Raw genomic sequence first — 13,470 nt, forward strand, 5'->3', positions numbered from 1 at the left:
TCCCCCTCAACCTATAGTGGGTAGAGGCATGATTCCAAGCTCAGTGCTTTTTCTGTTATACCCTCTACTTGGTCCCTGGTCAGACAGGCCCTATGTTTTGTGCTGAAGGTTTCCTTGCATCAGGGCAGGAATACAGATGCAGATGTAGAGAATGGAGTTGTGGATACAGGCTGGAGAAGGAGAGGGTGGGATGACTTGAGAGAGCAGCATTGGCATATATACATGACCATGAGTAAAACAGATAGCTAGTGGGATGCTGTCATACAGCACAAGGGAGCTCAGCTCAGTGCTCTGTGATGACCTAGAGGGGAGGAAGGGAGGCTCAAGAGGAAGGGGATATTGCTGTACATGAGAAACCAACACAACATTGGAAAACTATTATCCTCCAATTAAAAATTTAAAAAATATATCAAATGTGAGCCTAATAGATGGGTTTACTGCAAGGAGATCCAACCAGTCCATTCTGAAGGAGATTAGTCCTGGGTGTTCTTTGGAAGGAATGATGCTAAAGCTGAAACTCCAGTACTTTGGTCACCTCATGTGAAGAGTTGACTCATTGGAAAAGACGCTGATGCTGGGAGGGATTGGGGGCAGGAGGAGAAGGGGACGACAGAGGATGAGATGGCTGAATGGCATCACCGACTCGATGGACATGAGTCTGAGTGAACTCCGGGAGTTGGTGATGGACAGGGAGGCCTGGCGTGCTGCAATTCATGGGGTCGCAAAAAGTCGGACACGACTGAGCAGTTGAACTGAACTAAACTGAATAGATGGGTAGAATACTAGACTTGTAAAGGTGTAATGAATTGATGTTTACACTTTTACAATATTAAATAAAATTCCTTAAGTGAGAAAAAAAAAAAAGATTTAACTGCATCACTCATGCTCACCTTCATCCCTGTGACTGTGACAAAGATCACCAACTACTTCCCTGATCTCTACCTCGACCACTTGTGTGATGGTGTTGGCTATCTTGCAAACAGCTAGAAGGCACCAGGATCCATGATCCTCCCGAAATGTGGGCACTAGGAACGCATCACTCCCACCAATGGAGGCCTTTCTTTACCCCAGAGTGAGGACCAGGAGCTCTGCTTCCTCCACCCCTCCATGAGGAAGGAACAACCCAACTATCCAGGTCTAGGGAACTTTGGAAAGATTCCAAGGACCCTGACCCTGGACCTGACAAGGTCCAAAGAAGAAATTCAGTTCCAAAAGGAAGAGGTGTGTGTAGAGACCCAAGAAAAGCTCCTGGGGAGACTCGGGCACATAGTGGGTTGAATAAAAGTTCATTCAGGTTTTTCTGTACGATATTATGGAAAAACCCAAATGAACTCTTTGGCCAACCAAACAGAAAACAAGAAGCCATCGACGAGTGGGACAGCTTTACTTCCTTTGAGCTGCTGTATCAGGATCCAAAGTCTGCTCAGGAGACAGCCTCTCCATCCATACCAGAGCATCCAGTGGATACCTATTCATGGCTGAGAGAAGGTTCTGGATGAACTCAGAGCAAAAGATAGCTCAAAAGAGGATTACTACACATGCCTGTTTGGCTTCCCAGGTGGTGCTAGTGGTAAAGAACCCACCTCCCAGTGTAGGTAGACATAAGAGATCTGGGTTCAATCCTTGGGTTGGGAAGATCCCCTGGAGGAGGGCATTGCAACCCACTCCAGAATTCTTACCTGGAGAATCCCCATGGACAGAGGAGCCTGGGGGGCTACAGTCCACAGGGTCACAAAGAGTCGGACGTGACTGAAACAACTTAGCATGCATAAAATTACACCTGTCAGGGATGATGGGGAGCAGACCACAGGAGAGTCACACTGTCTGGGGAAATGTGGGGATTACCACATCAGTGGAGCGTGGTGACACTGACCTCATGAGACTGAGAGGAAGCCCAGGCAAAGGCACCCTTCTCTTTGTAACCCCATGGGCTGCAGCCTGCCAGGCTCCTCTGTCCATGGGAATTCTCCAAGCAAGAATACTGGAGTGGGTTGCCATGCCCTACTCCAGGGATTCTTCCCAACCCAGGGATCAAACCCATGTCTCCTGCATTGCGGGCAGATTCTTTACCATCTGAGCTACCAGAGAAGCCCTTCCTGAAGCCACCATAACTGAAACCAGGGAATCAATCCTAGTTCCAGATCACCAGGCCTTGGACTACTGGGGTTTGCATGTGTGAGCTCAGTTGCTCAGTCATGACTCTTGCAACCCCATGGACTGTAGCCCACCAGGGTCCTCTGTCCTTGGGATTCTTCAGGCAAGAATACTGGAGTGGGCTGTCATACCCTCCTTTAAGGGATCTTCCTGACTCAGGGATCACACACTCATTTCTTGCATCTCCTGCATTGGCAGGCAGATTCTTAACCACTGAGCCACGTGGGGAGCCCTTGGGGTTTGCACACTACTTACCTATTTGTGGAGGTGGATTTTCTTTTCCCTCAACAAAACCTTTTGTTTGCAGAGCTTGGACAAACAGGGTTGTGTACTGAAGAAATTTCCCAAGTCTCTGCCCATGATTTTGACTGAGGCCAAACTACTTGGGTGCACACTTTGTTGGCTCCAAGATTATACTATGGATTCAGTTTTCCCCAGGTGAAATTATTGCCTTATAGCAGGCCCACCAAAAGGTAGGATTAGTGTGTGGGTCACCTGAAAAATCATGTGAACCCCTTGATCTGCAAGTCTCTGTGTTTGGGGCAACTTAGTAAATAAAGGGTGGAGCTTCCTGGGAATTCTGGTGTTTAGCATTGATCTTCTGCCAATGATTTACTTCCCTTGGCACTGTTGAATTGAAGATTAGGTGGTCACTTATCAGAAAGTGCAGTAGGAAAAAACTTGTCATTGCTGCTAAGACCACAGGTATTGGCCAACTACAAGTTTCTGGCTAGAAGGTAAGCTCTGATTTATTGGATTTGTATTTTCTGAAAGAGTAAAGCAAAAAAACTAACCACTAATGAATGAGATGTTTGCTCTCCTGGTGTTGGCTGGAGTTAGAGCTTATGTTGAAGGAGGGGGAGGTGCTGCAGGTATCTGCTCAGAGCCTAGGTTTTGGGGACAGGTAGACTCAAGTTAAAGTCATGGCTCTGCTAACTGTGTAATCTTGGCAAGTGATTTAACCTTCAGTTTGCTTCTTCTTAATTCCATTAGTTTTTCGGTAAGTTGTCTTGGATTTTCTCTGTAGGCAATCATATTTTCTACAACTAGTGATATTTTTGTCTCTTCCTTTCTAATATTCATAGTAGAAATTCTTTTCTCTTGTTTCATTGCATTGGTTAGACTTAGCAGAATGATGGGGAAAGTAACATTGATAATGGACATCCATACTATATTCCTGGTCTTAATGGGGAGGTTTCAAATGCTTCGTATTAAGCATGATAATTGCTATATGTTCTGGTAGACATTGTCAGTTTAAGAAAGTTTCCTTGTGCTTTTAAAAAATCATGAATGGATATCAAATTTTATCTTGTTGTCAGCATCTATTGAGCTAAAATGATCATACAGTTTTTCTTTTTTAATCTGTTAAAATAATGCATTTCATTAATAGTTTTCCTACTAATTAATTATTTTCCTATTGCAAATCATCCTTAAATTCCTCAGGTAAAACCTAATCAATGTACCTTTCTTTTGAACATTGTTGGATTTGATTGGATCACATTTTATTTAGAATTTTAAAAATCAAAGCATATAATTATTAAAGAAATGCGGATAAAAACCACAAAGACATAATACCTCACACCTGTCAGAATGGCTAGCATCAAAAAGTCTATAAATAACACATGTTGGTGAGGATGTACAGAATAGAGAACTCTCATACAGGGTCCGTTGAAATGTAAATTGGTACAGCCTCTATGGAAAACAGTATGCAGATTCCTCAAAACACTAAAAATAGAATTACCATATGATCTAGCAATTCCATTCCTTGGTATATATCCAAAGAAAACAAAACCATGAATTTGAAAAGACACATGTACCCCAATGTACACAGCAGTACTATTTACAACAGGCAAGATATGGAAGAAACCCAAGTGTCTATCAATAAATGAATGGATAAAGATATTATATATATATATACACACAATGGAATTATTACTCAGCCATAAAAATAATGAAATTCTGCCATTTGCAGCAATGTCAAGGGACCTAGAGAATATTATGCTTAGTGAAACAAATCAGACAAGGACAAATACTGTATGATATCACTATCATGGGGAATGTAAAAAGTAATATAAATGAATGCACACGCAACACTAAACCAGACCCAGAGAGAGAGAAAGCAAACTAGTGGTGACCAAAGATTAGAGGGAAGGGGTCGGGGGCAAACAGGGGGAGGGAATTAACAAATATGAACTACACTGGATACAGAATTGATAAGCAACAAGGATATATTGTCTCACAAGGGAATTATAGTCATTACTTTGTAATAACTTTTATTGGCATATAATCTATAAAAATACTGAATCACTATGCTGTATACCTGAAAGTAATCTGATATTATAAATCAACTATACTTCAATTAAAAAACTAAGCTTGAAAGTGATATTCATATATTATCTTCATGTGTACTATATCTTATCAAGTTTTATGAATATAATTTTTAATGAATACTGTTGATTTTAGGGAGCAGGCCAGGAGAGAGGGGTGGACATGCTGACGAAGCTCCAGTTCTCCCTGTCGGTCACCCTGCTGTTTGCCTGTGGCTTCCTCTACCAGTTCACCCTGAAACCCAGCTGCCTCATCTGCTACCTACCTTCCTACAAGTCCCAGCAGGGGCTGGAAGCCCTCCTGGGCCGTGGGCGCAGCATCGTGTTCCTAGAGACCTCGGAGAGAATGGAGCCTACCCCGCTGGTCTGCTGTGCTGTGGAGTCAGCTGCAAAGGTTTACCCTGAGCAGCCTGTGCTGTTACTTATGAAAGGGCTCAATAATTCCATGCAGCTGCCCCCAAACTCCACTTCCCCAGCCCTTTCCCTCCTCTCAGCAATTGACAATGTTTTCCTCTTCCCTTTGGATATGAAAAGCCTGTTTGAAGACACACCGTTGTTTTCGTGGTACACTCGAGTAAGTGTTTAGAGAACCTCAGAATCCCAGTGTTGGGAGAGACCATAGAAACTGGATCCAACCTACTCACTTTATAGATGGGTACACTGAGGATAGATGGGTGGGGAAGATCCCCTGGAGAAGGGAATGACAACCCACTCCAGTACTCTTGCTTTGAAAATTCCATGGATGGAGGAGACTCATAGGCTACAGTCCATGGGGTTGCAAAGACTGAGCGACTTCACGTTCGCTTTTCACTTTCACACTGAGGATAAGGGCTCAGAGATAGGCTGAGACGGGGTATCAAAGATAGGCAAGAACCCAGATCTTTTGACTCTTGCCTGGTCTTCTTTCTACGGTGTTGTGTCCCAATTTAAGGAAACAGGAGAGTCCTGATTTAAGCTTATCTCTACCCTGCTGCCTTTTGCTTCCATTTTATTTCTTAGGATGTCTTGAAACTACTCTTAATTGAATGAGTTTCTGTATCTTTTCTAGGTATATAGACCATTCTTTTTTCACTGACAGTTTTAAACCCATCTATGCTAAACTTTTTTTGCACCTGAGGAGGGGAAGTTAGGCAATATTGAACTTGAAAATGATTTAAATAGATAATTCATGAAAGATCAGGTGGGTGCAGCTATATAGGATTGTGTAATATTGAGAGGTGATCAAGAAACTCCTGGGGCTCTTAGGAATTTTGTAATTTTGTGCGAAATCTCCCTTTCCCTTTCCCTTTAAAGGTCACTTGTGGTGGCATTTAGGGCCCATGATGATCCAGGCTAATCTCCTCGGATCAAGGTCCTTAAGTTAATCACATCACCAAAGACCCTTTTTCTAAAGGAGGTAATTGTAGGTTTCAGGAATTAGGACCACTGAGTGGCTGTTATCCAATCTACTACAGTATTTGTATTAAAAAAAGAGAGAAAACTTCTGTCCCACACCCTCTCTCAGTCACTTAGGGACTGGGTAGGGTGTCCTGGATGGGGGACATGCTTGCACCTTGGGGGAGCTGGGTGGTGGCATTTTCTGCCCCAGTTAGCCACCATAGGATAGCTGGAGGCCAGCTGTGAGGATGACTGAGTGTGCCATCACCTGCTGATGATCACTGGATTCACTGCACTAATTTGAGCAACTGTAGCCCTTGAAGAGGAGAAGGCAATGGCACCCCACTCCAGTACTCTTGCCTAGAAAATCCCACGGACAGTGGAGCCTGGTAGGCTGCAGTTCATGGAGTCGCTAAGAGTCGGACATGACTGAGGATTTCACTTTCATTTTTCACTTTCATGCACTGGAGAAGGAAATGGCAACCCACTCCAGTGTTCTTGCCTGGAGAATCTCAAGCTCGGCGGAGCCTGGTGGGCTGCTGTCTATGGGGTCTCACAGAGTCAGACATGACTGAAGCGACTTAGCAGCAGCAGCAGCAGCCCTTGAAGATGCCCAGGGATGAGTGCTGTGAACTTGGGGTGGGAATGAGCAACCAGAATCCGATTCCCCTTTCTGGTGCTCACCTCTAGGGAAGGTTTTATTTTACCTTGATGTCAGTCCAATGTCCACATCAAGGCAGGCTTCCTCCTCCTGGTTCTGTGTGGCTTCTGATATCTGGGTCTGTTCATTAATAATCACCAATTTACTAACAATCAACTTCAGTTATTTTTACTGGAAATAAGTGGGCCTCCAGAGTTAGACTGCCTGGGTTAAAATCCAACCTCTGCCTCTCTTACCTTGGACAAAGGATTGAACTTCTTTTTCCTTCCTTTTAATTTTTCACTTGAAAACAGGAATAATCATAGTATATATACACTATAAGATTTATTATTATTTTTTTATATTTGCTGAGATGGGTCTTGGTTGCTGTGCTTGGGCTTTCTCTAGTTGCAGCAAGCAGGGGGCAACTCTCTAGTTGTGGTGTGCCAGCTTATCATGGCAGTGGCTTCTCTTGCTGTAGAGCACGGGCTCCAGGGTGCGTGGGCTCAGTAGTTGCAGTGCCTGGGCACAGGCTTAGTCGCCCCTCAACATGTGGGATCTTCCCAGACCAGGGATCAAACCCATGTCCCCTGCATTGGCAGGCAGATTCCTAACCACTGGACCACCAGGGAAGCCAGGTACTATGATTTTTGAGGATTTGTATAGATTAGAAATTATAGCAGTTATTGATAAATTTTAGCTATTATTATTCATGAGGTTTTTGGTAATTGTATACAATATAATGCTATTAATAGTTCAGGTGAGGATTTCGGCAGTCTTAGCTGACTTTCTTTTGTTTGGTGTTAGAGCAGAATAAAAAAAAAAAATGTTTATTTTGTCAAAAGCCAAGGGTCACGGTTTAATCTTTTAATCAACATGTTTAAATTCAGAAAAATCTATTTTGTTTTTTGTATTCAAAATCTTAGCATTCTACTTGGGAACATGGATATTTAATTTATAATGGTTTATTTTTATTCATTTCAAAGTCATTTTCTGTACTGCTCACATTTTAGCATTTTTCAGTTGTCCTTGACTCCTCGGTCTCCAGCTCCATATGCAATCCATCAGCAAATCCTGACCAGCTTTATCTTTCCCATGTGCTCAGAATCTGACTACTTCTGCCATCTCCTTTCTTGTCACCCTGGTCTAAACCATCATCATCTCCTGCCTGGATTATTTCAACAGCTTCCAAATTTGCCTCTTTGCACCTGCCCTCATCTATTTTCCATACCATAGCCAGGGTGACCCTTTTTAGACTAATTCAGATCATATCTCCTTTCTTCCAAACCTTCCAAATCATTTTGGTCTCTACCCCAGCATGGCATCTGCCCTCACTCTTGCCCTGCCTCTTCTCTGATCTTGTTTCCTATCCCTCTCCCTTCACTACTCTGCAGTGTGGTTTTCCTGATCCTATACACCATGAGTGTGTTCCTGCCCCAGGGCCCTTGCACTTGCTGTTTCCTCTACCTAGAACCCTCCTCTCAGAGATACCAACATAGTTCATCCATCTGCTTTATCCAAGGTTCTGTCTGAACTCAAGATAGTGCTCCATCCTGTCCCCTTCATAATCCCCTTGTCTGACATTTTCTTTCTGAGGCCTTATGAAAACCCAACATATGATATATTTATTTGTTTATTGTCTATCTTCTGCCAGTAAATATTTTTGTCTGTTTGTTCACTTTTGTATCCTTAGCAGCTTAGAGCTGTGTGAGTGGTAAGTAGGACTTCAATGAATGTTATTAAATGAATTAATCAGTGGATGAAGGCATGGATGCATTTTAAGATTCTTTTTTTTTTTTAAAGATTCTTTTACCAACTTTTGAAAGAACATAGATATTAATATATCCTATGGTTTCAGAGTTCATTTTTTCCTTTATCAGTTCTCAGCATTTTTAGGTTGTACAAAAAATTCTTTCTTCACAGTTTCATAGTTGTGGTTAATTTCTATTCTGCTGAAAGTGACTCATGAAATCCCTTCTGGGTTTCATCTTTCTACTGCTTTTATAAAAAAACCATTTCATGAAATCTTTAGAAGCTGCTAAAAATCTTCCTATTGATACTACTGCTGTAAACTTTTCACTTATAGGCAACTTTTTTGGGTTGGAGGTAATTTTGATAATTTGCAACATTGGGCTTTTGGCAAATAGATTTTTGGGAGGTCTACTTGCTTCCTCCTTAGCTACCTGTGCCGGGCCTCCCCTTTCCCTTTTCTGGGGGCTGATTTGTACCTGCTCCTGCAGATCAACAGCAGTACCGAGAGATTCTGGCTCCATATCAGCTCAGATGCATCCCGCTTGGCCTTCATCTGGAAGTACGGCGGTGTCTACATGGACACAGATGTCATCTCCATCAGACCCATCCCTGAGGACAACTTTCTGGCTGCACAGAAATCTCAGTTCTCAAGTAATGGGGTGTTTGGATTCCTCCCTCACCACCCTTTCCTGTGGGAGTGCATGGAAAACTTTGTGGAAAATTACAATCCACATATTTGGGGCCACCAGGGTCCCGAATTGATGACGAGGCTTTTGAGAGTATGGTGCAAACTCAGAGACTTCCAGGAGGTGAGTGACCTCAAGTGTTTAAACTTCTCCTTCCTACACCCTCAAAGATTTTACCCTATCTCTTTTCGAGCCTGGCGACGCTACTATGAAGTCTGGGATACAGAACCGAGCTTCAATGATTCCTATGCCCTGCATCTGTGGAACCACATGAACCAGGAAGGGAAGGCTGTGGTCAGAGGAAGCAATACACTGGTGGAAAATCTCTACCGTAAGCACTGTCCCAAGACTTATAAGGACCTGCTTCAAGGTCCAGAGGGGTCAGTGACTAGGGAGCAGAGTCCAGGTAACAAATAAGCCAATGCTGGGTTGTTGGTGCAACACTGTGGATTTAGCCACTTCCTGGAGTGCCAGGCTTTCACCTGATCTCAACTTCCCTGGAGTGCAGAGGCTCACCCACATATCACTTACAGTCACAATTTTCCATGTTGTTTCACCAAAAAACCATCAAAACTAAAAAATGAGTTCAATAAGGTGACAAAATCAATACACAAAAATCAGCTACATTTCTAACCACTAATAACAAACCATCAGAAAGAAAAAGAAAACAATTCTATTTACATTTGCATCAAAAAGAACAAAATACCTAGGAATAAATTTAACCAAGGATGTGAAAGGCCTGCACATTGAAAACTTTAGGACACTGATGAAGAAACTGAAGAAGATATAATGAAACAGAAAGATATCATATGCTCATGAAGGATGAATATTGTTAAAATGTCCATTCTACCCAAAGCAATGTGCACACTGAAAGCAATTTATACCAAAATTCCAATGGCATTTTTTTTTCAGAAATAGAGCAAAGAATCCTGATATTTATGTGGAACAACAAAGGACCAGGAATAGCCAAAGCAATCCTCAAAAAGGAGAAGAGGTTGGAGGTATCTTGCTCCCTGACTTCAAAAGTATTTTGAAGCGGCGGTAACCAGAACGATTGTGAGGTCAAAGACAGACCCACAGGCCAGAGGACCGGAAGAGAGAGCCCAGAAATAACCCTACATGGATGTGGTCAGCTTATTTATAGCCAAAGGGTCAAGAACATACAGCCGGGCAAGTGCAATCCCCTCAGTAAACAATGCAAGGAAAACTGGACTCCACACTAAAGAATGACACTGGACACAGTATACATTGCACATACCACGGGCTAGAAACCTACACTTTTCCATATCAAGGCCTTCCTTTCCTGGGTCCTCTGAAGACGGACTCCCCCCAACCGCCACCAACCCTCAACTCCCGGCAATCATTTGCACACAAGAAGTTTCTCCCCGCCTTTCCTCACTTCCCTTTTCCCTCACCGTTTTCTCTCCATGGGACCTCCCGGGGCGTGTCCTGAGAAATCTGTTCCCATCTGCATGGACACAGTGTCATGCTGTCCTCAAGCTGAAACCTCAGCAGGTCCTCAGAAGACGGAGCACTGACAGCGCTGACCTGCGGCGTGAGGAAGCGGAACCCGCACGGGTGCTGAAGGAGGCTGAGCTCCTGCCGCAGAACGAGAGGAAACCTCTCACACGCTCCCTGCAGGCGGTGGCGGAACCGCAGGCCCCACTTGTCAGCTGGGATGGGTGGACTGTATCTACAATAGAAATCCCAAAGACCATTGGTATATAAAATATAGAAGTTTCTCTCTCATGTAAAAGTAGTCTGAAGGTAGGCAGATCAGGGTGGGTATGATCACTGCAGTCATCAGGGACCCTGGCTTCTTGCATCTTTCTGCTTACTGTCTCTAGCGTCCACAGCCCATGGTTCATACTACAGCTTGGTCTCCAGCCCATTTCTGCATGTCAGGCACCAGGATGAAGGAAAGAGGAAAGGTGCACTTACCTTACTTTATAAACTCTTCCTGCAACTTACCATATAACATTTAACTTTACATCTCAGTGACCAGTATGTAGCTGCAAGAGAGGCTGGGACATTTAAGGAGGAAGGAAAGATGGGTGTTATGATAGGCGGCTGACAGTTTTACTACATGTTAAATTTACTTCTGTAAGGTTAATTACAGAGTCTGATAGAGCATTAAATTTACTTCTGTAAAATTAATTACAGAATCTGACAGAGCAGGGGTCCCCCGCCTCTGGGCTGTGGATGGTTATCTCCTGTCAAATCATTGGTGGAATTAGATTGAAGTACACTTGAATCTTCTGAAACCATCCCCCTCCCCCCAGCCCCTGGTTTGTGGAAGAATTGTCTTCCATGAAATCTGTCCCTGGTGACATATAGGTTGAGGACAGCTGTGTTAGAGAATTGGCTGGGGGAAAAAAAATCTTGATTTCTACCCTTTAATTTGATACTCATTAAAGCATTCAGTCAGTAATATTAATTCTGTCTCTCTGTGTGCCGAGCACTGATTTAGATGCTGAAGATTCAGCTGGATCAAGCAGACAAGGTCCTAAGTCAGCTTGGACTGCAATAACAAAGTGCTATAGACTGAGTGGTTAAACAACAAAAATGTATTTGTCACAGTTCTGGAGGCTGGGAAGCCCAAGATCAGGGTGCCAGCATGGCTGAGCTCTAGTGAAGATCCTCTTCCAAGTGGCAGATAGCACATTTCTAGTTGAATCCTCACATGGTGGAAAGAGGCAAGAGAGATCTCTGGGGTCCCTTTTATAAGGGAACTAATCCCATCCATGAGTGTCCTGCCCTCATGACCCAATTACCTCCCAAAGGTCCCACTTCCTAATATGATCACTTTGAGGTAGTATGATTTCAACATATGAATTTTGGGGGGATCAACATTTAGTCCATTGGAGGTCCCCAGTACTTATCTAATGACTGGCCATATCCCCCCTGGGATAGTCTCCTCTGCTCCTTAGGGTGCCTGCTATTCCCTTTTCTACCCTAATTGTCTTAAAAAAGCAAATTACTCACTCAAATTTTAAGAACAGCTGCCCCTTCTACAGTCACATAAAAATTTACTTCCTCTTCCTAGGAGGTATGAGAATTAATATTTCTTCCACAAATACTCATCAATCAAGGTTTTCTAGAAAATTTTTTTGATAGTTTGTTTTAAAGGAAAGCATAAATTTATGTTTTTCTCCAGATATAAAGTAATAATGCTTTTCAAACTACATCCACCCATCCCCTTTCATTCTGATATTTCCTGCTTTGAGAATCACTGCTCTGACTGTCTTACTAAAAAATAATCGCAAGTCATGTCTCCTGCCCTAGCTTTGTTTATTCCCAGCTAATTGCTCCGGATTCTTAGGTCTAGTCTGACGCTAGAGTGAGATTTTGAGACCTGCTGCTACTCACTCTGGTGGCCCTCTGATCAGTGTCCCCAGAGTCCCTGCTGGGTTTCAGCTCATCTGCCTGTCTCCACAGGCATGTCTTCTAGCACTAGCTCTTTGAGGGTGGAGCAAGGTCACACACTGGGCCTAATTTCCACATCTGGAGAATGCATGGCAAATGTATGACTAACGTTCCCAATCACTAGGGTTTTGAAAAGTTTGATTAGAAATGTTTTCAATATTTCAAAAATATATGAACTGTTTTATATGATGGGATCAAATAGGTCAAGCTGAATGTCACATTTCTCTATGCTGGGCTGTGATGGTATGTATGAATTCACTGTAGCAATATTGATAATTTGACGGTTATAGAGAGTTTTACCTGGCAGCAAGATGTTTTTGATTGACAAGACGTCAGGCAGAAATTAATAATGTATTACTTAATAAATGCAGTTTGTTTAGTAGAAAAGAATATTTCAAAACTTGGTGGTGATGGGAAAAATGCATAGACTAAAAGGTATGTGATTAAAAAATGAGTACTAGAGATGTAACGTACAACATGATGATTACAGCTGACACTGCTGTGTGAAACACAGGAAAGTTGTTAAGAGAGTAAATACTGGAGTTTGCATCACAAGGAGAAATATTGTTTCCTTTTTTCTTTTTATTGTATCTATATGAGAAGACGGATGTTAGTTGAAACCATTGTGGTTGTCATTTCACAATATATGTAAATCATGCTCTATGCCTGAAACTTATAGAGTGATAAATTACAATTATTTCTCAATAAAGCTGGAAAGAAAACATGGTGGTGAGGAGGCTACTGGGCAAAATAAAAAGAGTAATGAGCATCAGAAATGTGGATTCCAGATGACCCTGGATTCCTTCTGGCCTTTGGTGAATATATGCCACACGTTTACATCATGATACATTTTGAAATTAGGTCATGCTAGTGTTTCCCCCATTTTAATTTTTCTATTTTCAAATCTGACACTCATTCTTAGAATTTCAAATGATAAGATTGAATGGAGTAAAAGATGAAAGTCCGTCTTGTACCACTGTCAAGTTTGGTATGTCTCTCACTTTTCTCTGAATATATGTCTGTGCTATTTGGAAATAGTTTTGGCCATAGTCTTCCAAGTATCCCCCACTATCAGCTTATCTGCCCTAACTCTTCTCTCCAGGACTTC

The 13,470-nt window shown here is 42.6% G+C and overlaps 1 protein-coding gene across 2 annotated transcripts in view; it reads left to right on the plus strand.

Annotated features, from left to right (window-relative positions):
* A4GNT (alpha-1,4-N-acetylglucosaminyltransferase) overlaps positions 1-12,871 on the plus strand; it is a 35,560-nt gene extending 22,689 nt beyond the window's left edge. The window contains exons 1-3 of one of the 2 annotated variants that reach the window (XM_005675522.3): positions 2,383-2,891; positions 4,618-5,055; positions 8,739-12,871. In XM_005675522.3, the coding sequence (XP_005675579.1) occupies positions 4,645-5,055; positions 8,739-9,353 (1,026 nt within the window). In that variant the 5' untranslated portion in view covers positions 2,383-2,891; positions 4,618-4,644 and the 3' untranslated portion in view covers positions 9,354-12,871. Of the gene's footprint in view, positions 1-2,382; positions 2,892-4,617; positions 5,056-8,738 lie in introns of those variants that run through there. The other variant, XM_018049971.1, reaches the window with a different exon arrangement.

Source organism: Capra hircus, chromosome 1 (assembly GCF_001704415.2).
Source record: "Capra hircus breed San Clemente chromosome 1, ASM170441v1, whole genome shotgun sequence".
Classification (NCBI taxonomy): domain Eukaryota; kingdom Metazoa; phylum Chordata; class Mammalia; order Artiodactyla; family Bovidae; genus Capra; species Capra hircus.